Source organism: Delphinus delphis, chromosome 20 (genome assembly GCF_949987515.2).
Source record: "Delphinus delphis chromosome 20, mDelDel1.2, whole genome shotgun sequence".
Lineage (NCBI taxonomy): Eukaryota > Metazoa > Chordata > Mammalia > Artiodactyla > Delphinidae > Delphinus > Delphinus delphis.
This window is the reverse complement of record NC_082702.1, coordinates 41,476,736-41,504,217: the sequence shown is the minus strand read 5'-3', so window position 1 is coordinate 41,504,217 and position 27,482 is coordinate 41,476,736. Positions and strand designations below refer to the sequence as shown.

The 27,482-nt window shown below is 45.9% G+C and overlaps 1 protein-coding gene across 7 annotated transcripts in view; it reads right to left on the bottom strand.

Moving 5' to 3' along the window:
• The window catches only part of CDH3 (cadherin 3), a 114,284-nt gene that overhangs the window by 38,315 nt on the left and 48,487 nt on the right, over positions 1 to 27,482 (bottom strand). For 5 of the 7 annotated variants that reach the window (XM_059999837.1, XM_059999835.1, XM_059999838.1 and 2 more), the window contains exon 4: positions 5,349 to 5,469. In XM_059999837.1, the coding sequence (XP_059855820.1) occupies positions 5,349 to 5,469 (121 nt within the window). Of the gene's footprint in view, positions 1 to 5,348; positions 5,470 to 5,676; positions 5,835 to 27,482 lie in introns of those variants that run through there. The other 2 variants (XM_059999833.1, XM_059999839.1) reach the window with 1 other exon arrangement.

Here is a 27,482-nt window from a genome sequence, read left to right as displayed (position 1 = left end):
TGCTCACTAATGTATCCCCGGCACCTAGAACAGTACCTGACACTTGGTAGGTGATCAATAGATACCTGCTGAGTGAAGGATTCACTAGTAAAATTGCCTGGTGACTGATTTGCTTCCTCCTGTGGTCAGGGAGCTCACTGAGGTTGAGGAGCTGTGGGCCTTGCCTGCCTCTCAACTTCAAGCGCCCAGTAGGTACTCAGACGTTGGTTGGCTGAATGACCAGTCAGCTTGGCCTTGAGTCTCAGACACCTCACTGCGTCTATAATGAGGGAGGAGCTGCATTCGACCACCCTGGCCATATGAGGAGGCTGCTGCCCAGCCACACACCAGCCAGGATAAAAAGTCTCCACCCATGAAGAAGTTCTCACCTTAGAAATTCACGGCCCTTTCCAGATTCCCTTTCTACTTTAGGGAAAGTAACAAGCATTAGCTTAAGGACAAATAAAGGGAAGGACTTCTCCCCCCAAACAAAGGACGTGACCAACTACCTAATAAAAAATTGCTGTCTCTTAGCACAGGGCCAGGTGGGAAGCAAGAAGCCAGAAGGGATGGGTCTGGTAAGGAGACTGTTGGGAGAGGTAGAGTCCAGAAGAGACTCAGCTACTTCAAGACACAGAAAAGCTGACAGTACTGAGGTCCCCAGGTAATCCTCAGTTAACCCAGCAATTACGCTCCCAGGGATGTACCTAACCGATCCGCCTACGCAGTTTCCCTTGCACAATGGTGTTCACGGCAGCACTAGCTGTAATAGCCAAAAAAATGGAAACTCCTCAAACGCCCATCAACAGCCGAAGTGTGGATGGTCACATGATGGAAACTACAGAAGAATGACAATCGACCACAGCTACATCCAGAACCGTGCAAGAATCTCACAATGTGCAGTGAAAGAAGCCAGATCCAAGAGGATATTCTGCGTGATTCTTTTACATAAAGTTCAAATACAGGCAAATCAATCCATGGTATTTGAAGTCCAGATAGTGGTTTTCTTGGGGGAGGGTAAAGATGGGGAGGGAAGTGGCATTTGAGGTGCTGATAATGCTGTTTCTTGATGTGTGTGCTAGGTACATGGGTGTTTAAGTGTGTGATGGTCATCGAGCTGTATGTACACTTATCATCTGGACACTTTCTTCCACATGTTATTCTTCAATAACGGTGGTTCTTTGCATGGAGATCATTCAGCCTCAGGACCGAAGCCTCCACTGATTTGGGGAGACAGGCCCTTCTGTCCTTCCCCCTCCTCCATCATCCTCCAAATGCTTTGCAGAGCTCTCGTTCCCTAGAGACTCATTGCTCATGGTAAGCCATGCTTTCCTCACACAGCAGGGAGGTGAGGGCACCCTGCATGGGTAACCTAGAAACAGAGTGCCATGTGAGGAGATGAGAAGAGAGACTAGAGGTTTGAGACCTGCTCCCCAGACACCAGCTAACAGTGATGTACGCCGGGCTTCGGCAACCAACTCTACTCGGCTGCTGAGCCAGGAAGGCAGCTGGGTGGGCTGGAAGCCCCAGTTCCCAAATATTCATTCCACAGAGGCAGATTTATTGGGCACCATGGACTGCCCCTGGCCTTACTGCTGACTGCCCCAGTGACCTCACACCAAGTTTCTTACCCTCGTTTTACAGCTGAGTGGGAGTTACCATCACCTGCACCGCAAGGCTCTTACAAGCATAAAAAGTAACTAATATTAGACAGTCAGCTCCACCAGAGCAAGGTCTTAGTTTTGTTCATTGTTTTAGCCGCCATCCTAGAATAGTGCCTGATATATGCAGATGCTAAATATATGTTTACTGAAAAAATAAAATGTAAATAGAGGGCATAGCCCGGAATGGGAGCTCCAAAACAAAGGGCAATTTTTACATGAGTTGAAATAAGCAAAACCATCTTGAAGTTAACTCCTGCTCAGTCAAATTTATTACTGAACTTTGAAGTTTTCTACCAAAGCTAATGAGGGTTAGCTTTAATCTTACCCAAATGCTGACTAAGGGTGAGTTGAACCTGCAGAGGGGGCCATAATGAAGAACTGGATTTCTTTTACTGTAATTAAGCTGCTTCTCTCAACTGTTCTCCATGAAGGATGTATAGACCACTTTAGGTCACTCACTTTAATCACTGCACTAATACCATGAAAGCTCCTTCCTCCCACCTCTCCTTTGTCTTTGCTTCTAGACCACCCTTGAAGGCAGACCCCAGACTGTGGAGTTGGGGTGGGGGAACATTCCTGCTCTACCTCCTTCCAGATTAACCTCTCACTCTTGGTCTAGGCAAGCCTGGCTTCACCTGCCCCAAGCCCCCATCACTAGGACACTTGAGAGACTGTATGCAAGCTGGTTTCCCCTGCAGGAACGTTTCTGGAAAACCCTAGGATGAAAAGGAATAAATGACTAAGCGCTCTTGGGGTAGGGGGTTGCTACTGGTGGGATTTGGTGCTCCAACATTCCACTTCTTCATTTCATCCACCTCCTACTTTCCGGTGGTAAAAAAAAATGCCATGGAACTTGGGAGTCAGAAACTTCCATTCAAGTCACATCTGGTCACTGCAGAGATGACTTTGGGGAAGCCATAGCCACTGAGGTTTCATCTGTAAAATGGGCAGAACTTCACAAGATTGTCATAATTCACACAAATACCTACTGGGACCTATTAAGCACCAGGTCCTGGGCACAAACCTAGAGGTAAAAGTCATGTCTGTGACCCTCAAGGAAACTCACTAGTTTAGCCTAGGGAATTGAATCCATTAAGCTGTTCCTGTGTTTCTCCACCTCTAAAACCTCCAGCAGAGCTAGGCTACAGGGTTTCTGAAGTCCCAACTCTGGGATTAAGAGTTCAAGTTGTTTAAATGTACATCATCAGCTTCAAGAGAACGTCAGGAGGATAAAGCAAGTTCAGAGTTGTGCAAATGCTTTGAAGAGGAAAGTGCACATACAAACAAGGTATTAACTGTATCAGATAATTTCTTTGAGCTCAACTTCATAGACACCTGTGAAATTCATAACCCAGGGGCGAACAAGGGCAACTGTTCCTTAGCTATAGGGAAACTGTTGTCTGCTTGGCCAAACTTGAGAGTTTGTATGTACCCTCAGGACAACCCTTTCAACATGGCTGGATCCAGGCTGGAGCTCCTGTGTATGGAGGACAGGGAACTGGGGTGGAGGTAGAAAAGAGGTCAGCTGCTGAGGACTAAGGGGAGAAATACCACTATTTTTTGCCGGGGAGTCCCAATTTATTGGGACAAATTGGGCCCAGAAACTTGCTTTTTTTTTTTTGCGGTACGCGGGCCTCTCACTGTTGTGGCCTCTCCCGTTGCGAAGCACAGGCTCCGGACGCGCAGCCTCAGCGGCCATGGCTCACGGGCCCAGCCGCTCCGTGGCATGTGGGATTTTCCCGGACCGGGGCATGAACCCGCGTCCCCTGCATCGGCAGGCGGACTCTCAACCACTGCGCCACCAGGGAAGCCCCCCAGAAACTTGCTTTTATTTAAAAAGGCAGCATCCCATTTCACAGGAAGACTGCTCTAAGAACTCGGCACGTTGCAGGGAGCTGCACTCAAGGTTAGCCAAGCACATTAACCCACGTTTTGTTTTATAACCTAGGTGTGCTCCTGGCATGAACCCACCATTTTCACAACCATAAACCAGACATCCGAGAAAGCAGAATTTTCTCAAAAGGTTTAAAATGCCTGACGTCACCGAGAAGCACTTGCCAACCGGACCGTGAAATCGAAAACCTGATCACTGCTTCCCCCCCAAGAACCTCAAGCTTAGTGAAGTGACAGTTAATCTGATATTTCTTGCTTCAGTAAGAAAGATAAGGCACAGACAACACTCAGAGCCACAGCCTGCTCTCCCAGACTGTAGTCGGGAAACTTGACAATGAGGGGGAGGGTGTACAGATTTGGCAGAAGTCTGGTTAGCAATAAAGCTTCCTCAGGGAGCCGGAATTGGATTTGGGGCCCTGCCCAAGTTAACATTTTTACAGGTTGGCTGAGTTGCAGTTTGTTAGCCAGTCAGTAATAAACCCATGTGCAAGAATTTAAAGTTTATGAGGCATGGCCTCTTAATGCTTCTCCTCAGCTCCCCTACAGCCAAGAGTTTAAGGAGCTTGGCCTGGCCTGGGTGTTAATTGTTTTGTCAATAGGCAGAGTTATTTGGGGGAAAAAGAAGAAATAAAGGCTTCTACAGAACTCAAGGCCCCCACTCCTCTTTTGGAGAAACAAAGGAGAGCCATTCTGCGCCCTAGGCAGCTCTCACGCACATTCAAGCTGTGGGAATTTGTACCTGGGGTGAGGGGTGTGCTGATGGGGGCATTAGAAAAATGCTAGGTGGCACAGGTTTTTAAATTGCTTTGAAATTTTTAAACTTTAGATTCCCTACCCAGAAAAATGCATACAAGTTCTTAAACAATTTCACAGGTTAAGGATCCTCTGGAAGCTCACCCAAGGATCCTGGGACACACCTTTGTTTAAGAACTTGGGTTTGAGCCGGTGGAGGAACCCGCACTGCCCTGGATGGAGGGAGAGAGGCCCCCATCAGCCGTCAGCTGCCTGGATCTCATAACACACTGGTTCTGAGCACCAAAGTAAACCCCACCCCCTCAAGTTTTTAAACCGTAGAAGAAACTGTGAGATCAAAAATGTGCTTTGATTCCCCACCCACTGCCCCTACAGCTCAAGACCTTCTGGCTCCTCGACCCCCACCTCCCTCAAGGGCCCTAACATTTCAGTTCCAATACACTGGGGGTCGGGGGGTGTGCCCAGTGCGTGATGGCCCCAGTCCAGGTGTGCCAGGCCCAGTTTTCAGGCAGGCTGCAGGGGCGCGGGCCCTCCGGGAAGGGCAGGGTTAAGAGTGCATTCCAGCTGCCGGGCAAGAAGGGGGGCGGGGGAAGGGAGCGCGAAGAAGAGAAACAGACCTGGTCTGTCAGTCGGAGACACAAAGCACGGTACACAAAGGGGGCCCGAGAGGGGCAAAGGGGGCTGCCCGGGGCACGGCTCATCCCCACACCTGCGCGGGGGTTGCGGGAGGAATGTGGAAGGCGCATTCCTCCGCTGGGCCCAGCAGGGGAGAGCTTCCCACGTCCGGGCTGGGTGAGCGGCTCAGCCGCCCCGCACCCCGAAGAAGGGGGTCCGGGTCGGCCGCCGCAGAGGGGCAAGGAGGGGCTGGACGTCAGAGGGCGCTACGCTCTCCGGCCTTTCTCTCCATACGCCCACCCCCATTCCAGCCCTGGGGATGCTTTCTGCGCCTCCCCCGCACCTGAGGAGGCGCCAGGAGCCCCCCGCCGCAGCCCGGACACCCTCAGCTTAGCCCCCGCCTCGAAGTTCCGCCAGGCGGGCCCCCGGGGGGGGGGGTCTTACCATTCCCCCGCGCCCGGCTCCGCTCCAGCTCCGCGCCTCGCGCCTCCAAGGTCACTTCAGCTTCCCCGAAGCCTGCCCGGCACGGCTCGGAGGCCGCGCGCGGCAGCCAGTAAACCTGCGCCTAAGGGAAGAGGGGAAAAGAGGGAGGCTGGGTCACAGGCGTGCCCGGCCCTGCATACCCATCCCGGGGAGTCCTCACAGGCTTTCCCGGACAACCTTGGCCCCAGGCAGCCCAGTCCGGCTCTCTCCCCGACGCCACCGCCGCGTGCGGACCCCGCCTGCCCTCTGAGGAACGTCCCGGCAGGGGTCAGGGAAGGCAATGGAGTACCTGGAGTAAGAGGAAGAAGCGGAGGAGGAGGGACGCGAGAGGCCCACTAGGGAGCCCCATGGCTGGAGAGAGTGAGGTGAAAAGCTGCCGCGACTGCGGGTTAGTGCTCCGCTAAGCTCAGCGCGTCCCTTTGAGAACCGCGGCTCGCGGGAGCCAGAGGGAGGGGGGGGGGCCAGGTGAGCGCAGGTAGGTGCTGATTGGTCCAGCGCCGCAAGGTCCCGCCTCCTCGCAGGTGGGGCCGGGGCTTGCTCTGTGGAGGCACCCCGAAGCGCCCCCCCACACTGTCCTCTCCCGCGCCCCTCCTGCGTTCTCTCGGGTTTTCCGGAGTTGCTCCCGACAGAGACCCAGGCCCTGTCTCGCAGATTCTGGGTTCGAGGGGGAAAAAAAAAAAAGGCAACCCACTCCCCGCCGCACACGAAGAAAATTATTTCTGTGCCTTGTGGAAAAGAAAGTGGAGATGCATCTGAACCCGACTGGAAACAAAGGCGCCCCATTCATGCTCCCCCGAGGCTCTCTGTTATCCAAGGCTTTGATGGAGGCCGGGTGTGTCCGCCCCACAGCCGGCTACAGCGGGGGGCGGGCGGGTACCTCCTGCCTCTTTCCCCACCTCCCACATCAGCCTGCCCCCAGGACTCCGAGTGTTTAAAACTGGCAGTGAGGTCCCGAGGGACGGTGTTACAGAATCTGCTACAACTTGCGGAAAACTCATTACTTCCCTGACACAGCCGAACAAAAGGAGGCTGAGAGAGAAGATCCCAGAGATCGAAGCCGTGGTGACGCCAAAAGGTGCGAGGTAGAGGGGTGGTTATTAGCCCCATCACCTCCAGCAAGCTTCCCACCCCCCACGTAGGATATAAATAATTAACAATGTCTCAAGTTTTGTAAAATGCAAATAAAGGCATTTTGAAAATCGCGACTGTTTTTATTGGTCTAAAATACCTACTATAATCTAAGTAAAAACTGCTGGCTGCGAGAAGCAGCCTTCCAGTGAGTCTCCCTACGAAGCAGCTCTTCTGTATCCTTACTGGGGGACATGCGACGGAGCTGGGATTCGTTCCTCTACTTCAGACCCGAAGTGCTTTACCCATGGCGGCACGCAAGTGGGCCCCGGGCCCTGAAACAGTCCTGAAACTCAGTCGCTCCACACTGCACGCCCTCTCCCCACCGAACTGAGCTTTCCCAGCCAGTCACAACCTCCTGTTCCCTGAGGCCTTCCCACCTTCCCTAGCTGTCTTGAGAATCTCAGGCTGACTCCTCAACACGTTCCTTCCTCCTACCCATCTCAGATTTAGGGGTTTGAGGAGGAGACTAGAGTCTCTAATTATAGAGTTTTTGGCTCTCAAGGGCTAGCCTGGAAGCCTGCCTGTCCTTCCCACCACCAGGCCTGCGGCTAACAGGACAGTTTGCCTTGCGATCGTGGGAGTCCTCTCTCTAGCCGACCAGGGGCTCTGGGGCCGCACCGCCTGCGTTCAAACCCGGATTCCATCACTTATTAGCGCTGTGACCTCAGGCTAGCGAAATAACCCCTCTGAGCCTCAGTTCCGCATGCATCTAGTGGGGGCTATTATGATATCTGCCCTCTATAAAGTACTAGGATTGAATGAATTAATACATATAGAAGAGGATTAAATTAGCACGTTTAAAACGCTAAACTCAGCACTTGGCACAGAGCAAGCGCCCAAATGTTGCCTGGTATTATTGCTTTAGGATCCAGCTCATTTGTCCTCCGCCTCACGAGCCGTTTCTTTCCTCTATAGCACCCTCACGTTCCCCAAACTAAGAGAATGAGAAACGCTGTAATCCTTCAATTTCACGGCTGATGGTAAAGCGAGCAATTGGCATCTGGTATCAGGGGAGCGCTCCGTTATCCCGCCTGTGGGCCCGGCAGCTGGGGGTTGGGGATGCACGACGCGCAGGAGAAGCCCGAGGCTGCTGACTGAGCTCCAACCCCCTCGCCTCGCTCTCCCGTAGGGGTCGCTTTCCGTGCCCGAGGGGAGGTTAGATACCCGCGCAGAGGCTTTTCGAGGCTGCGCCGGCCCCAGACAGTACCTGGTGGCCCCGCCTATCCTCGCCCCCCAGGTTCCTTTGCGCCCGCCAGGAACCATATGCAGTCTTTAGGCGGACAGTTAAACATCAACGTGCGTCGGGATACAGGTCCTAATTAAGTAAACACCTGGGTGGAGGGCAGTTGAACACGCTCATTTCCGCCTCCTTCCAGGGCACTCAGCATTCCGGGCGGGGGCGGGGAGGGGAGAGGAGAAATTGAGAGTCAGCTCTTCTGCCTGCACCTTGGACCACACTGCTGTCTTCTCTGCAGCTCCCTTAGTCGGTCGGCCGTTCATTCATTCATTTAAGAGATATTTGCTGATAGCCTGTTGTGTGCCAAGCACTGGAGATACAACAGTGAACGAAGCAAACATCCCTGCATCCTTGGACCGTCCATCACAGAGTGTGAGGGTTCAAGGAAACTAAATAAGTAACTATATAGCATGTTAGATAATGTGTACTATGCAGAAGAACAGAATGGGAAGTGCCAATTCACGGAACAGAAGGTAGGCTGGAAACTGTAAATAACATAATCTAGAAGGTGTTTAGGTCAGGGTCTAGTGGGAGACAGAATCCAGCACGGATGGTTCTAGTCTTAGTGAAGGGACTAGAGGAATAGGCAGGGTTCAGGAACCAACAGGGGTGTAGGAGGTCCGGAGATCAGCAGCAAGCAGAGAAGCAGTTACAACTTGGAGGACTGGCGGGCAAAGGGAGGAAACGGTATCATTGGGAGTGGGGGGTTGGAGGGGAGGGGGAGCTGGAGAGCTGAAGCGGAGGACCACCCCTCCCAAATGCAGCTGTGGTCCAGGAGGGACAGGCCACTGCCCACAGCAGAGCAGGAAGGATGTGGGGGGGAAAATAACTCAACATCTCTCTCCTTTCACCCTTCATCTTCTGGCATTGCCTGCCATGGACCAAACCCACCCAGAAGCCTGAGGGCAAGAAAGCCCGGGTGGTGGTGTTTGTAGGGGTCATCTTCCCAGGCACAGGGCAGAGAGGAGAAAGGCAGAAAATGGAGGAAGGGCTGATGAACAATGGGGAAAGCCCAGAGGCCTCCTTGAGAAATGAATAAAACCTGAATGAAGTGAGGGAGAAAATTACATTAAGCATATCTGAAGAAGGAGTATTCCAAGCAGAGAAAATAAGTCAAAGGCCCTGAGACAGTAGATTACTTGGGACAGGAGAAAAAAAAAAAAAGGCAATGTGGCTGGAGTACAGTGAGCAAGTAGGAAATGAGTCAGATTTGGGAGGGTGAGGAACAAATCTTGTACAGCCTCATAGGCTATTGTAAAAACTTTGCCTTTTACCCTGAGCAGGAGGGGAGGAAGGCACTGGAGGCTGTGAGTAGAGGAGTGGTGTTGAGAAGACTACAGGAGATGAGGGCAGAAACAGTGAGGTCAGTTGGGATCCCACTGCAATAAGCCAGGCAAAAACTGAAATGGCTTGGTTCAGGGTGGTCATTGTGGAAGGGGTAAGAAATGATCAGACTAAAACAAACAAGATAAAAAGTGTTGGTAAGGATGTGCAGACGTTGAAACACTTGTGCACTGTCGGTGGGAATGTCAACTGGTGCAGCCACTATGGAAAACAGTAAAACAGCTACTAAAACAAATTAAAAATAGAATTGCCATATGACCCAGCAATTCCATTTCTAGGTATATACCCAAAAGAATTGAGTGTAGGGACTCTAACAGATATTTGTATAATACATCTATGTTCATAGCAGCATTATTCACAACAGTCAAGAGGTGGAAGCAACCCAAGTGTCCACTGACAAATGAATGGATAAACAAAACGCTTAATAGGTACAGAGTTTCAGTTTTGCAAGATGGAAAGAGTTCTGTGGATGGGTGATGGTGATGGTTGCACAAAAATGTGAATGTACTTTATGTCACTGAACTGTATGTTATGTGGACTTTACCACAATTTTTAAAAGTTACTTTAAAAAAGTGATCAGACTCTGGGTATATTTTGAAGGTATTGCCAATGAGATTGGCTAAAGGATTGGATGGGGGTGTGAGACAGAGCAGATCAAGGATGACTCCAGGGTTTGGGGCCTGAGTAACCAGCAGGATGGCAATACCATTTCCTGACATGGGTAAGGCACATGTAGTGGACACTGTCAGGGCACTGCTCAGATCCCCTGGGATCCCTTTGTTGGTTTCTGAACTCCCCTGGTTTGGCTTCTGTGTGCTGATTCTCCCAGCAGCCTGTACATGTGAAGGGCCAGAGTCTTGCCCATCAGCTACTGGGATCCCTCTGCCCTTGCAAGGAAGTGCCCAGGAGTTCACTTTCCCAGCCCTTAGCCAATGACCAAGTGGTGCTGGAATGTGGAAGCTGAGCGCTGGCCCGCCTCCCCCCAAACTCCCAGGGGTAACTTACATCCAGCATCCCCTGCTGGATCGGGCTGAAGCTACCCTCCAGGGACTTGGTCTGAAATCACACCCTTGCTTGGCTTCTTGCCCTCTTTATCTTGCTTCTCCACTCCCTCACCAGTTCCTCCTGGGAGCCCTTCCAAATTTAATAAGTCACTCAGGTACATGAATCCTTGTCTCAGGGTTAGCTTCTTGGAATCTCATTGCAGGTAGAGCAAGTTTGGGATTAGGGGAAGATCGGGACTTCAAGCTGGGACGTGTTCAGAGATGCCCAGTAGTGGCATGTTGAGGAGGCTGTGGTTGGAGACACGGGTCCAGGGGAGGCGTCCTGCCTGGTATATACCTTTGTCATAATGGAAAAGCATCTATTTGTGGAGAAAGACGTGCCCAGGGAGAACCCTGAGCCTCTGGGGGCCTTCCCATCTCCGCCAGAGCATGGCCTTTTTCAACACAGATGTTCATCCCGTCCCTGATGCCTTCCACCCAGACAGGGCTGGGACTCTTTCACTCATTTTGCTTTTTCAGAAAGAAGTGCACCTTCCCTGTGCTTCTTGTCTGCATTTCACATTTAAACACGTGCTACTTACTGTCTTGTGGGATCTCTGGCATTGTTACTTTCATCTGAGTGTCCTTCCGCCTCACTCTCCAGTACCTCTTTCCCCCTCCTTGAAAGCTCCTGGGGTCAGGGATCAGGATGAGCAGAGTATCACCTCTGCAGATTTCCCCACAGCACCCTGCCAGCCAAAGGCCTGTGGCATTTAAGTTAGGTTTGGCAGACCTATGTCTGAATCTTGCCTCTGAAAACGACTGCCTGGGTGATCTGGGGTGAGCTCTTTCATCTCTCAAAGTCCTCTGGAATGAGTAATTCCTATTTGATGAGTGATGGTGAGAATTATCCAAAACTGAACTGACCTTCCTCTGCAATTCTGCTCCTCCCACAGTCTTTCCATCTCAGCCAAAGGCAATTGCATCCTTCCAGCAGCTCAGCCTGCGCCGTCTTTCACTCTCTGACTCATCTGCTACCACTTGCTCACTCTGCTTTCTCAGCGCTGGCCTCCCTGTGGTTCTCCGAACACACCAAGTGTGGGCCTTTGCACAGAGCTTCCCTCTGCCTGGATCGCCCTTGCCCAGATGTCCACCCGCCTTTCTCCCTCACTCCTTCAGGTCTCTGCTCAAATGTGGCCCCTCTGAGAGGCCTTCCCTGACCTCCCTACATAGAGAGCCCTCTCTCATCACCCTCTTTCCCCTGCTTTATTTTTTTTCATAGCACTCACAGCACTTAATAGCACTAATCTATTAGTACACATATATATATTTTTTTGGGTGGGGGAAGGCAACATACAGTAATGATTAAGAGCAAGGACTCTGGAGTCACACTGTCTGGCTTTGAATCATTAATGCAGCTCTTCCAAGCTGTGAGACCTTGGCCAAGTGACTTTCAACTCCCTTGTGCCTCAGTATCCTCATCTGTAAAATGGGATAAGCATAACAATACCTTCCTCATAGGTTATGGGTTAATATTTGTAAAGCACTTTGGAACATAGTGAACCTAAGTATTCATTAAATTGTATTTATTGTCGCTCTCCCCTCACTGAGTGTATCCTCCCTGAGAGGCAGGGATTTTTGTCTTTGTTCATTGCTGTACCCCCAGTACACAGAACAGCCTGGCATAAAATAGATACTGAAATATGTATTGACTGAGTGAAATCAAGAATATAATAACTGTTAAGCATCTGGCAGGGTGCTAGAAGCAGAGTAGACACAAAATCAATGTGGGTTCCCTGACCCACCTCACAGAGCTGATGTGAAATCCAATGAGCTAATAGGCAGCAAAGTGCTTAGCCAAGTGTCATACAAATAATACAAGTCATAATAAAATGAACTACTAGCACACTCTGGATTCAGACTCTAAGTATTTTCATGCATGATCTCACTCTCATCCTCTCAACTCTACACGCTAGTTCCCTTTTCACAGACGAGGAAACTGAAGTTAAACCCCTTGCCCAAGGCCACACTGCTAGGACAGAGGCAAAGCCACAGTGCAACCCAGTTCTGTCTCACTCCAAAACTCATTGCCTGAATCAGTTTCCAACCTACTATTCATCAATGTTTGCTGGAAGAATGAACTTGGGGAGCAGGTCTTTGGTATATTAGGAAGAATTCCACAATATCTGATCTTTTAAGAACCTCTTAAAATAAACATATTTGCCTCTGGTCCAAGGTTAAATTCTGGGTCCTCCAAGAAATATTTAGAAAGAGCTTTTCTGCCCATTTTTGGTAGCAAAATTCCCAGAGCTCCACTCCCACATAGCACACTGACAGGGTTATGTCCCAAAGACAAGTGGGTGTTTTCCAATCTTTTCTAGGAAGTGTCCTTAAAACTGGGTGCGGCCCTATTTCCTGCTCCTCCCCTCCCCTGCCCAGTGCACCTACAAATGCTTCCACAGTCTTACTTCTTTATGTCTGTTCCTGAACTTTCTGGGACCCTCCTTTCTGCCCAGTGATGTCTCTGGCCAGCTTTCCCATCTATCACTTTTGAATCCTTGAAGGTGCTGAGGCAGCTGATCCCCAGAGAGAAACCTGATCCACATACCTTCCCTTTCCTTGAACCTCGGGCAGGGCTCCGCTGCACCGGTGAATTTTTGCCAAGGCCTGAGCTGTCGGTTTCCAGAGATAAGAGGCTAAGCATTTATGTATGTGTATACAATGAAGGCACAGAATCGATTAATCAATAAGCACTCACAAAGCCCTGAATCCCTGTGGTTGGCTAAGGTCTAGAGACTTTGAGAACTGTAGGGCTCAAAAAGACCTTAAAGAAAATAATAACAACAAAATAATAATAATCTGTCCTCAGAGACATTCTTCATACTTTCCCTGAAAGGCAGGGGTGATCTCTGCAGATGAAGTTTCCCAGGCTCACTTGAGAGATGACTTCCTGCTGGGTTCAGCCAATGGGAGGCACTAGTGGGAGACTGGAGGGTGGGACAAAGGGAAAAGCCGGGGTATGCCTCCTCCTTCAGCTGTTTGATAATGGCTGTGTTTAATCTACAGCTACAGTTCCTGCTGTCGGTCCAGGTTCTGCCAGACTCTGGGCTCTGGAAACACCACCATTTCCCTCTCTTTCTCCTGCTAAGGGGTGGATGACTTCTTGCTGCCTAATCTCTAGGTTGTATCACTGTCCCCTGTTTGGCTTCTTAGCCTCTCCATCACCTCTGCATTAAGTTCCCTCTGCTTTAAATACTCCCAGTGGTTTGTCTTCCTGATTGGACCTTGACTGACAGAACAGTTAAAACTTACCCAGTACTTACTATGGGACAGACACTCTTCTAAGCGCATTACGTAAATTAGCTTATTTAATTCTACCATCTGAGGAATGACTATATTTTACAGATGAGAAAACTGAAGCACAGAGAGTCTGATCTACCCTAGTGAGATACCAAATCTGGATACGTATCAAAAATTAACTGCCAGGAAGCTAATTAAAAATAGAGGAGGTGGGCTTCCCTGGTGGCGCAGTGGTTGGGAGTCCGCCTGCCGATGCAGGGGACACGGGTTCGTGCCCCGGTCCGGGAGGATCCCACGTGCCGCGGAGTGGCTGGGCCCGTGAGCCATGGCCGCTGAGCCTGCGCGTCCGGAGCCTGTGCTCCGCAACAGGAGAGGCCACAGCGGTGAGAGGCCTGCGTACCGCAATAAATAAATAAATAAAATAAAATAAAATAGAGGAGGTGATGGACGCCATCCTGGTCCTACTGAGTCGGACTCACCAGTCCATGAGGCCCAGGAATCTAGAAATTTAATAAGCTCCCTAGGTGATTCTGATTCAACTAACCCAGCACCCCTCCATGAACTGGTAGTCATGAAACCCTGACCTCATTTTGGCGATGAGGACAGTAAGATCCAGATCAGTTGTACAGCAAGCTCTGTGGCAGACAAAAACACCGCCAAGGACAGTGCTTTCTGGTACTTCCACTGCCTTCTCCTTCAAGGTCACATGGCTGGTTCTGATGTTTGGACTTGCCCTCCCCAGGAGCCAGCTGAAGGTACTTCTTATTAGAAATGTTTTGGAAAATTCAGTATATGAACAGATGTGTAGGGCTTCCCTGCTGGCGCAGTGGTTAAGAATCCACCTGCCAATTCAGGGGACACGGGTTCAAGCCCTGGTCTGGGAAGATCCCACATGCCGCGGAGCAACTAAGCCTGTGTGCCACAACTACTGAGCCTGTGCTCTAGAGCCCGCGAGCCACAACTACTGAGCCTGTGTACACAACTCCTAAAGCCCACGCGCCTAGAGTCCATGTTCCACAAGAGAAGCCACCGCAATGAGAAACCTGTGCACCCAATGAAGAGTAGCCCCCGCTCGCTGCAACTAGAGAAAGCCCTCGTGCAGCAACGAAGACCCAACGCAGCCAAAAATAAATAAATAAGAGGGTTAACATTCATTATAAAACGAAACAAACAAAAAAAACCCACAGATGTGTATGCAGAATTGCTGAGTGGTGATCAGTATTTGGGAAAAGGAAAAGGGAGGCAATTTAATCCACCTAATCTCTTATTTTCAGTCCTTTCTGAATAACTTCGGAGAGATAGTTAACCCTCCCCTCATTCTACCTTCCTCATTCTGATCAAGGCTGTGGTCAGGCCAACAATCTATATTTTTCAACAGGGGCCCAAGGTGATCTGCCAATTTGGAAAATACAATCAAAATCCAAAATGTTCAGAATCTGAATGGACTTCTGTCGTTGCCTTTCCCCCCATGCCACTGCTGTATTCCCAGCACCAACAAACAGTGCTTGGTACACAGTAGGTGCTTAATAAATATTTACTGAGTGAAATAACAGTAATAATTATTCTTGCATTGTGAAAATATTTTCTGTACAGTTATTCACTGATCCTCACGATGGACAGAATAGATATCAGAGTCCTCATTTTACAGAAAACAAAACTGAGTTCAGAGAGATTAGGTGATTTACCAGGTCACACAGCTAATGAGACGTGTCAGAAGCTCTCTCCGTGAAATTCTACCACCAGTTGATGGTGGTAAGAAGGAACACAGGTGTAAGAATGCAAATATGAATGCATATGAATTACCAACATAGAGGTCAAATTAACTCGATAAGGATAAGAAATTCTAGCATTTATCACTGGAGGAAAAGATTAGAGATTCAAAGATTCCAGGAGATACACAAGTCCCTCTATCTCTGGACTCTTAACTTTACCGTCATTAAATTCAAGCAATTCTTGCTTGCCTGCTAATATTGGTAATAGTAATCCCCCTCTCATCCCTTATGGTTAAATGCTAAGTGCTTTGTACATCTTATTCCATTTAACCCTATTATCTCTCTCCTGAACTACTGCAGGAGCTTTCCTTCATCACCCTCCAATCTGTTTTCCCCACTTCTGTCAGACTGATCATTTACAACTGCCAAGTCTGATCACTTTGGATCTCTGATTAAAATCCCTAAATGCCTCCCCAAGATGCTCTCTTGAGGTCCTGCTTGGTCTAGGCCCCACCTACCTCTCCACTCATTACATTCAAGAAATATTTATTGAGGGCCTACTACGTGTCAGATGCTATTCTGGGCACTGAGAATGCAATGGTGAATCAAATAGACAAGATCCTTGATATCATGGACTTTGTATTAAAAACGTAGAGAAGTAAACAAGATAATTACAGACTATTGAAAGTGCTAAGAAGGAAAAAAAATAAAGCAATAAGATAGTTACCGGGGAAGCCCATTTTTTTAAAAAAATTAATTTATTTTTGGCTGCGTTGGGTCTTCGTTATTGCGCGCGGGCTTTCTCTAGTTGTGGTGAGCGGGGGCTACTCTTCGTTGCGGTGCGCAGGCTTCTCATTGCGGTGGCTTCTCTTGTGGAGCACGGGCTCTAGGTGCGCGGCCTTCAGTAGTTGTGGCATGTGGGCTCTGGAGCGCAGGCTCCGTAGTTGTGGCACTCGGGCTTAGTTGCTCCACGGCATGTGGGATCTTCCTGGACAAGGGCTCTAACCCGTGTTCCCTGCATTGGCAGGCAGATTCTTTTTTTTTTTTTTTAACATCTTTATTGGAGTATAATTGCTTTACAATGGTGTGTTAGTTTCTGCCTTATAACAAAGTGAATCAGCTATACATATACATATATCCCCATATCTCCTCCCTCTTGCATCTCCCTCCCACCCTCCCTATCCCATCCCTGTAGGTGGTCACAAAGCACGGAGCTGATCTCCCTGTGCTATGAGGCTGCTTCCCACTAGCTATCTATTTTACATTTGGTAGTGTATATATGTCCATGCCACTCTCTCACTTCGTTCCAGATTACCCTTCCTCCTCCCCGTGTCGTCAAGTCCATTCTCTATGTCTGTGTCTTTATTCCTGTCCTGCCCCTAGGTTCTTCAGAACCTTGTGTTTTTTTTTTAAGATTCCATATATACGTGTTAGCATACGGTATTTGTTTTTCTCTTTCTGACTTACTTCACTCTGTAGGACAGACTCTAGGTCCATCCACCTCACTACAAATAACTAAATTTCGTTTCTTTTTATGGCTGAGTAATATTCCAGTGTATATATGTGCCACATCTTCTTTATCCATTCATCTGTCAATGGACACTTAGGTTGCTTCCATGTCCTGGGTATTGTAAATAGAGCTGCAATGAACATTTTGGTACATGACTCTTTTTGAATTATGGTTTTCTCAGGGTACATGCCCAGTAGTGGGATTGCTGGGTCATATGGTAGTTCTATTTTTCGTTTAAGGAACCTCCATATTGTTCTCCATAGTAGCTGTATCAATTTACATTCCCACCAACAGTGCAAGAGGGTTCCCTTTTCTCTACACCCTCTCCAGCATTTATTGTTTGTAGATTTTTTGATGATGGCCATTCTGACCGATGTGAGGTGATACCTCATTGTAGTTTTGATTTTCATTTCTCTAATAATTAGTGATGTTGAGCATCCTTTCATGTGCTTGTTGGCAATCTGTATATCTTCTTTGGAGAAATGTCTATTTAGGTCTTCTGCTCATTTTTGGATTGGGTTGTTTGTTTTTTTGATATTGAGTTGCTTAAGCTGCTTATAAATTTTGGAGATTAATCCTTTGTCAGTTGCTTCATTTGCAAATATTTTCTCCCATTCTGAGGGTTGTCTTTTCGTCTTGTTTATGGTCTCTTTGCTGTGCAAAAGCTTCTAAGTTTCATTAGGTCCCATTCGTTTATTTTTGTTTTTATTTCCATTTCTCTAGGAGGTGGGTCAAAAAGGATCTTGCTGTGATTTATGTCATAGAGGGTTCTGCCTACGTTTTCCTCTTAAGAGTTTTATAGTGTCTGGCCTTACATTTAGGTCTTTAATCCATTTTGACTTTATTTTTGTGTATGGTGTTAGGGAGTGTTCTAATTTCATTCTTTTACATGTAGCTGTACAGTTTTCCCAGCACCACTTATTGAAGAGGTTTTCTCCATTGTATATTCTTGCCTCCTTTATCAAAGATAAAGTGACCAAATGTGCATGGGTTTATCTCTGCGCATTCTATCCTGTTCCATTGATCTATATTTCTGTTTTTGTGCCAGTACCATACTGTCTTGATTACTGTAGCTTGGTAGTATAGTCTGAAGTCAGGGAGCCTGATTCCTCCAGCTCCGTTTTTCTTTCTCAAGATTGTTTTGGCTATTCGGGGTCTTTTGTGTTTCCATACAAATTGTGAAATTTTTTATTCTAGTTCTGTGAAAACTAGCAGGCGGATTCTTAACCACAGCACCACCAGGGAAGCCCCAGAAACCCACTTTATCTTGATAGACTGGTTAGGGCAGACGCTCTGAGGAGGCAACAGTGAAGCTAAGACCAAGGTTGAGAAGGAGCCAGTCATGGAAAAGCTAGGAGAAAGTATTCCAGGCAGAGGCAACAGCATGTGCAAAGGTCCTGAGGTAGGCAACTTCTAGAAACCAGGGACAGAGGAGAAGTCAGTGTGGCTGAAGCAGAGGGAGTCTTCAGAGAAAGGGAGATGAGGTGAGAGTAAAGAAACAGGTGAGAGATACATATCATATAGGATTCTATAGCCACAGAAAGTGGTCTTTTATTCCAGGATAAAAAGGAAGCTATTGAAGAATTTTAAGCAGAGGAGGAATATGGCCTGATTTATATTTTATAACATTCCTTCTGGCTGCTGTATGAAAATGAATTGGGGGCAGGAGGAATGAAAGTAAGGGAAAAGAGAGGAGGCTGGTGCTATGTCCAGATGAGACACAATGGACCTGGCTAGGACTATTGCAGAGGAGATACAGAAAAGTGGTCAGATTCTCGATAGAGCTTTGGGGTGAAATTGACAAGACTTACTGAGAGACTGATTTTGAGATTGAAGAAAGGAGGAATCAAGGCCTTCTCTTAGGTTTGGGGCTTGGATAGACAGTGGTGCCATTTAGGGAGGTAGAATCAGGTGCAGGAGGAATCAAGAGTTCCACCTGGACTGTGAAGCTGGAGGAGCTGTGAGCTTGCTGGGTGCAGATGTCTAGTTGGCCATGGGCTATTTATATCTGGTGCTAAGAGATTAGGTTGGGTTGGAGATACTAATGTGGGTATCTCCAAACATCATCCTTAAAGGTACAGGATTAGCCCCGAGGCACTCTGACATTTGAAGTCTGGGTGGAGCAGTAGGGACTAAGACCTGTCAAAGGAAAACCAGAAGATTGAAATCGACAGAAGAAAGGGTTTCAGAAAAGAAGAAGTGGTCAGCTGGATCAAATGCTGCTGGCAGGCCATGAAGGATGTGGTCAGAGATATGTCCATTGAATTTGGCTGTTTGAGGTCATTGGGAGAACAGTTTCGCTGGAGAATCAACGTAGAAACCAGACTGGATTAGACAGAAGAGTAAGAGGTGAGGAAGTGTGTATAGTATTGACAATTCTTTTCAGGATTTCTTTCAACAGGAATAAGGAAATGGGGTGTAGCTGCAGGTGTGTGTGGAGTCAAGTGAGGGTTGATATTTGTTTTTATTTATTTATTTATTTTAATATACATTTATTGAAGTAATGTATATCATATAAAACACATACTCAATATAACTTATACATATAAGTTCTTCTTATATGTATACATATAATACGTATTTATAATAGAGCATATTTGTGCTGTTACATATGTGTAGTGTGTGTATGTGTATATATATATATATATATATATATATATATATATATATATATATATATAGCAAATGGAATTTACTAGAGCCATTTTCTCCAAACTTCAGTCACTGAAGAATCTTTGTTTTTGCCCGGTCCTTATACCATGAGTATTCTATACTTAAAATTTTTCATAAAATCAACTCACTTTTAAACAAATTTACTTTAAAAATTTACTTTAAAAAGCAATATTACTACAGTACATCAAATGGGAAACCAATACCACTTGCCACGACTAGAAGGTAACTGATTTAAAAATCAGTACAATGAAAATAAGATACAACATCATTAAATTCTAGCTGGTTATTACTGCCTGCTGGGGGCTAAGCCTGGGACCAGCTCTGTTTAAAAAGGGAAATCATGAAGTGTTAGATATCAAAGACATATCAACATCAAAGGGAGACTTTATCCTCGAAGGACTAAAAGAGAATTGAAAGGAAAATAATTGTTTCTCTATGTGATTTAAAAACACCTACTACCAGACATAAACTCTGGGGAACATGTCTTAGAACATTTTTTTTTTTATTTAAGATATAACTTGTACTTAGTTGAGTGCACAAATCTTAAATGTAGATCTTGATGAAGTTTTACATATGTATATACCAGTGTAATCACCCCCCAGCTCAAGATATAGAATTTTCCAGCAAGGCCAGTGCCAGGCTTTAAACATAACAGATAAAGGCTGTGTCCTCATGGAATTTATAGTTAGCTCCTCTTGATACATATACCAAATGCCTAGTATGGTGCTAGGACATGGTAGGTGGTCTCTTTCTTTTTTTTTTGGCTTATCTATATATATTTTTTCTATTAGTTTTCTGTAAAGAGTATGTCTTATTTGTGAGTTAAAAACCAGTCTTGAGGGGCAGGAGTCAAGATGGCTGTGTGGGAAGACGTGGAGTTAGCGTATCCCCACAAGTAGGGTGCCTGCCGGCTGCTGGTGGGGAACTCTAACCCCCAAGGAGACGGGAGGAACCCCACAGTGAACCGGTAGGATGTAGGGGGAGTAAGGGGGAAGGAGAAGTTGAGGCCAGACAAGATTGGTGCCCCTGAGGCTGGGGAGATCAGGAGAGGCAGTGGGGAGAGGAGTGTAGGGTGAATGCCCCACCCACTCGGACACGGGGAGACTGCTGGGCTCCCAGGTGAGGTCCCCCGCCCTCTGAGACCAGGGGTGGGGGACACGCCTGGGCCCCTTCTGTTCCTTGAGCCTAAGCCCCACCCCCCCACAGCCCCCAGGGTTTTCCTGCCCTGTGGGTCCCGAGCATTGGCCCCGCCCACCACCCAAACCTCACCCTTGCTTAGGCTCTGCTCTCCACAGCCAAGGCCTTTCCCACCCCCCCTCCTTTTTTTTTTTTCTTTCCTTTTCCCTCCTCCTCTTTTTTACTATTGTGGTACTGATGTACCTTCTGGTTGTTGATTCATCTATACTGTTATTTTTACAGTCTTTCTAACATATCTGTTAGTTTCCTAGTCTAATTTTATTTTTTACTTTGTTATTGTTCTCTCTCTCTCTTTTTTTTTTTTTTTTTTTGCCACCCCACGTGGCTTTCAGGATCTTGATTTGCCAGCACGGGGTCGGGTGGAAGCTCCTGCGGTGGGAGCTCCAAGTCCGAACCACTGGACTAACAGAGAACCTCAGACCCCAGGGAATATTCATCGGTGTGAGGTCTCACAGAGTTCCTCATCTCAGCACCAAGACCCAGTTCTACCCAATAGCCTACAAACTCCAGTGTTGGAAACCTCAGGCTAAACAACCAGTAGAACAGGAACACAATCCCACTCATTAAAATAAATAAATAAATAAAGAGACAGCAAAAAAAATATGTCACAGATGAAGGAGCAAGGTAAAAATCTACAAGACCAAATAAATGAAGAGGAAATAGGCAATCTACCTGAAAAAGAATTCAGAGTAACGATAGTAAAGATGATCCAGAATCTCGGAAATAGATTGGATTTATTCCATTTAAATAGAATGGAAGCACGGATTGAGAAAATACAAGAAATATTTAACAAAGATCTAGAAGAACTAAAGTACAAACAAACAGAGATGAACAACACAATAACTGAAATGAAAAATACACTAGAAGGAATGAATAACAGAGGCAGAAGAACAGATAAGTGAGCTGGAAGACAAAATGGTGAAAAAAACTACCAAGGAGCAGAATAAAGAAAAAAGAATGAAAAGAATTGAAGACAATCTCAGAGACCTCTGGGACAACACTAAACACACCAACATTCAAATTATAGGGGTTCAAGAAGAAGAAGAGAAAAAGAAAGGGTCTGAGAAAATATTTGAAGAGATTATAGTTGAAAACTTCCCTAACATGGGAAAGGAAATAGTCACCAAAGTCCAGGAAGCACAGAGAGTCCCATACAGGATAAACCCTCGGAAAAACACACCAAGACACATACTAATCAAACTAACAAAAATTAAATGCAAAGAAAAAATATTAAAAGCAGCAAGGGAAAAACAAAAAATAACATACAAAGGCATCCTCATAAGGTTATCAGCTGATTTTTCAGTGGAAACTCTGCAGGCCAGAAGGGAGTGGCAGGATATTCTTAAAGTGACGAAAGAGAAAAACCTACAACCAAGATTACTCTATCCAGCAAGGATCTCATTCAGATTTGATGGAGAACCCAAAAGCTTTTCAGACAAACAAAAGCTAAGAGAATTCAGCACCACCAAACTAGCTTTACAACAAATACTAAAGAAACTTCTCTAAGTGGGAAACACAAGAGAAGAAAAAGACCCACAAAAACAAACCCCCCAAAATTAAGAAAATGGTAATAGGAACATACATATCAATAATAACCTTGAACATAAAGGGATTAAATGTCCCAACCAAAAGACACAGACTGGCTGAATGGATACAAAAACAAGACCCATATATATGCTGTCTCCAAGAGACCCACTTCAGACCTAGGGACACATACAGACTGAAAGTGAAGGGATGGAAAAAGATATTCCATGCAAATGGAAATCAAAAGAAAGCTGGAGTAGCAATACTTGTATCAGATAAAATAGACTTTAAAATAAAGACTGTTACAAGAGATAAGGAGGGACACTACATAATGATCAAAGGATCAATCCAAGAAGAAGATGTAACAATTATAAATGTTTATACACCCAACATAGGAGCACCTCAATACATAAGGCAAATGCTAACAGCCAAGAAATTGACAGTAACACAATAATAGTAAGGGACTTTAACACCCCATTTACACCAATGGACAGATCATCCAGATAGAAAATAAATAAGGAAACACAAGCTTTAAATGACACAATAGACCAGATACATCTATTTGATATTTATAGAACATTCCACCCAAAAGTGGCAGAATACACTTTCTTCTCAAGTGCACACGGAACATTCTCCAGGATCTATCACATTTGAGGTCACAAATCAAGCCTCAGAAAATTTAAGAAGATTGAAATTGTATCAAGCATCTTTTCTGACCAAAACACTATGAGATTGTAAATCAATTACAGGAAAAAAACTGTAAGAAACACAAATACATGGAGGCTAAACAGTGCGCTACTAAATAACCAAGAGATCACTGAAGAAGTCAAAGAAGAAATTTTAAAAATACACAGAAACAAATGACAATGGAAACATGATGACCCAAAACCTATGGAATGCAGCAAAAGCAGTTCTAAGAGTTATAGCAATTCAGTCTCACCTCAAGAAACAAGAAAGGGGCTTCCCTGGTGGTGCAGTGGTTAAGAGTCCTCCTGTCAATGCAGCGGACACAGGTACAATCCCTGGTCCAGGAAGAACCCACATGCTGCGGAGCCACTAAGCCCATGTGCCACAACTACTGAACCTGTGCTCTAGAGCCCACGAGCCACAACTACTGAAGTCCATGCACCTAAAAGTCCATGCTCTGCAACAAGAGAAGCCACCACAATGAGAAGACAGCACACTGCAACGAAGAGTAGCCCCTGCTAGCTGCAACTAGAGAAAGTCCGCATGCAGCAATGAAGACCCAACACAGCCAAAAAAAATAAAATAAAATAAGTTAAAAAAAAAAAGGGAGGGCTTCCCTGGTGGCACAGTGGTTGAGAGTCCGCCTGCCGATGCAGGGGACACGGGTTCATGCCCCAGTCTGGGAAGATCCCACATGCCGCAGAGCAGCTAGGCTCGTGAGCCATGGCCGCTGAGCCTGCGCGTCCGGAGCCTGTGCTCCACAACGGGAGAGGCCACAACAGTGAGAGGCCCGCGTACCACAAAAAAAAAAGGGAAACAAGAAAAATCTCAAATAAACAATCTAACCCTACACTTAAAACAACTAGAGAGGGCTTCCCTGGTGGCGCAGTGGTTGAGAGTCCACCTGCCGATGCAGGGGACACGGGTTCGTGCCCCGGTCCGGGAAGATCCCACATGCCGCGGAGTGGCTGGGCCCGTGAGCCATGGCCGCTGGGCCTGCGCGTCCGGAGCCTGTGCTCTGCAACAGGAGAGGCCACAGCAGTGATAGGCCCACGTACCGCAAAAAAAAAAAAAAAAAAAAAAAACAACTACAGAAAGAAGAACAAAGAAAACCCAAAGTCAGTAGAAGGAAAGAAATCATAAAGATCAGAGCAGAAATAAATGAAATAGAAATGAAGAAAACAATAGCAAAAATCAATAAAACTAAAAGCTGGTTCTTTGAGAAGGTAAACAAAATTGATAAACACTTAGCCAGACTCATCAAGAAAAAAAGGGAGGGCTTCCCTGGTGGTGCAGTGGTTGAGAGTCCACCTGCCGATGCAGGGGACATGGGTTCGTGCCCTGGTCCAGGAAGATCCCATATGCCTCAGAGCAGCTGGGCCCGTGAGCCATGGCTGCTGAGCCTGTGCATCTGGAGCCTGTGCTCCGCAACAGGAGAGGCCACAACAGTGAGAGGCCCGCGTGCTGCAAAAAAAAAAAAGAAAGAAAAAAGGGAGAGGACACAAATCAATAAAATTAGAAATGAAAAAGGAGAAATCACAACTGACACTGCAGAAATACAAAGGATTATAAGAGACTACTACAAACAACTATATGCCAATAAAATGGACAACCACGAAGAAATGGACAAATTCTTGGAAAGGTACAATTTTCCAAGACTGAACCAGGAAGAATTAGAAAATATGAACAGACCTATCACAAGTAATGAAATTGAAACCGTAATTAAAAATCTTCCAACAAACAAAAGTCCAGGACCAGATGGCTTCACAGGCGAATTCTACCAAACATTTAGAAAAGAGTTAACACCGATCCTTCTCAAACTCTTCCAAAAAATTGCAGAGGGAGAAACACTCCCAAATTCATTCTACAAAGCCACCATCACCCTGATACCAAATCCAGAAAAAGATATCACAAAAAAAGAAAATTATAGACCAATATCACTGATGAACATGGATGCAAAAATCCTGAACAAAATACAAGCAAACAGAATCCAACAGCACATTAAAAGGATCATACACCGTGATCAAATGGGATTTATCCCATGGATGCAAGGATTCTTCAATATATGCAAATCAATCAATGTGATACACCACATTAACAAATTAAGGAATAAAAACCATATGATCATCTCAATAGATGCAGAAAAAGCTTTTCACAAAATTCAACACCCATTTATGATAAAAACTCTGCAGAAAATGGGCATAGAGGGAAACTACCTCAACATAATAAAGGCCATATATGACAAACCCACAGCAAGCGGGTGGGTTTGTCATTGGTGAAAAACTGAAAGCATTTCCACTAGGATCAGGAACAAGACAAGGATGTCCACTCTCACCACTTTTATTCAACATAGTTTTAGAAGTCCTAGCCACAGCAATCAGGGAAGAAAAAGAAATAGGAAAAGAAGAAGCAAAACTGTCACTATTTGCAGATGACATGATACTATACATTAGAAAATCCTAAAGATGCCACCAGAAAACTGCTAGAACTAATCAATGAATTTGGTAAGGTTGCAGGATACAAAATTAATGCACAGAAATCTCTGGCATTCCTATACACCAACAACGAAAAACCAGAAAGAGAAATTAAGGAAACACTCCCATTTATCATTGCAACAAAAAGAATAAAATACCTAGGAATAAACCTGCCTAAGGAGGCTAAAGACGTGTACTCTGAAAACTATAAAACACTGATGAAAGAAATCAAAGGTGACATAAACAGATGGAGAAATATACTATGTTCTTGGATTGGAAGAATCAATATTGTGAAAATGACTATACTACCCAAAGCAACCTACAGATTCAATGCAAACCCTACCAAACTAGCAATGGCATTCTTCACAGAATTAGAACAAAAAATCTTACAATTCGTATAGAAACACAAAAGACCCCGAATAGTAAAAGCAATCTTGAGAAAGAAAAACAGAGTTGGAGGAATCAGGCTCCCTGACTTCAAACTATACCACAAAGCTACAGTAATCAAGACAGTATGGTACTGGCACAAAGACAGAAATATAGATCAATGGAACAGAATAGAATGCCCAGAGATAAAGCCATGCACATATGGGCACCTAATTTATGACAAAGGAGGCAAGAACATACAATGGAGAAAAGACAGCCTCTTCAATAAATGGTGCTGGGAAAACTGGACAGCTATACGTAAAAGAATGAAATTAGAACACTACCTAACACCATACACAAAAATAAACTCCAAATGGATTAAAGACTTAAATGTAAGACCAGACACTATGAAACTTTCAGAGGAAAACATAGGAAAAACACTCTTTGACATAAGCCACAGCAAGATCTTTTTTGACCCACCTCCTAGAGTAACATAAATAAAAACAAAAATAAACAAATGGGACTTAATTAAACTTAAAAGCTTTTGCACAGCAAAGAAAACCATAAACAAGACAAAAAGACAACCCTCAGAATGGGAGAAAATATTTGCAAATGAAACAACAGACAAAGGATTAATCGCCAAAATATACAAACAGCCCATGGAGCTCAATATCCAAAAAACAAACAATTCAGTTAAAAAATGGGCGGGGGCTTCCCTGGTGGCGCAGTGGTTGGGAGTCCGCCTGCCGATGCAGGGGACGCGGGTTCGTGCTCCGGTCCGGGAAGATCCCACATGGCGCGGAGCGGCTGGGCCCATGAGCCATGGCCGCTGAGCCTGTGCGTCCAGAGCCTGTGCTCCACAGCGGGAGAGGCCACAACAGTGAGAGGCCCGCGTAAAAAAAAAAAAAAAAAAAAAATAATGGGCGGAAGACCTAAATAGACATTTCACTAAGGAAGGCATACAGATGGCCAAGAGACACATGAAAAGATGCTCAACATCACTAATTGTTAGAGAAATGCAAATCAAAACTACAATGAGGTATCACCTCATGCTGGTCAGAATGGCCATTATCAAAAAAGCTAGAAACAATAATGCTGGAAGGGGTGTGGTGAAAAGGGAACCCTCCTACACTGTTGGTGGGAGTGTAAACTGATACAACCACTATGGAAAACAGTATGGAGTTTCCTTAAAAAACTAAAAATAGAACTACCATATTACCCAGCAATCCCACTACTGGGCATATATCCTGAGAAAACCATAATTCAAAAAGAGACATGCACCACAATGTTCATTGCAGCACTATTTACAATAGCCAGGACATGGAACCAACCTAAATGTGCACTGACAGATGAACGGATAAAGAAGATGTGGTATATATATATATACACTGGAATATTACTCAACCATAAAAAGAAACGAAATTTAGTTATTTGTAGTGAGGTGGATGGACCTAGAGTCTGTCATACAGAGTGAAGTAAATCAAAACGGAAAAACAAATACCGTATGTTAACGCATATATGTGGAATCTAAAAAAAAAAATGGTACTGATGAACCTAGTTGCAGGGTGCAGGACAGGAATAAAGAGGTAGACATAGAGAATGGACTTGATGATATGGGATGGGAGAACGAAGCGCTGGGGCGAAGTGAGAGTAGCATGGACATATATACACTACCGAATGTAAAATAGTTGGCTGGTGGGAAGCAGCAGCATAGCACAGGGAGGTTGGCTCGGTGCTTTGAGATGACCTACAGGGGTGGGATAGGGAGGATGCGGGGGAGGCTCAAGAGGGAGGGGATATGGGGACATATGTATGCATATGGATGATTTTCTTTGTTATGCAACAGAAACTAACACGGTATTGTGAAGCAATTATACTCCAATAAATATCTATTAAAAAAGGAAAAAAACAGTCTTATCTGAACTTACTATTTTCCAGAGTGTCTAATCCAGAACCT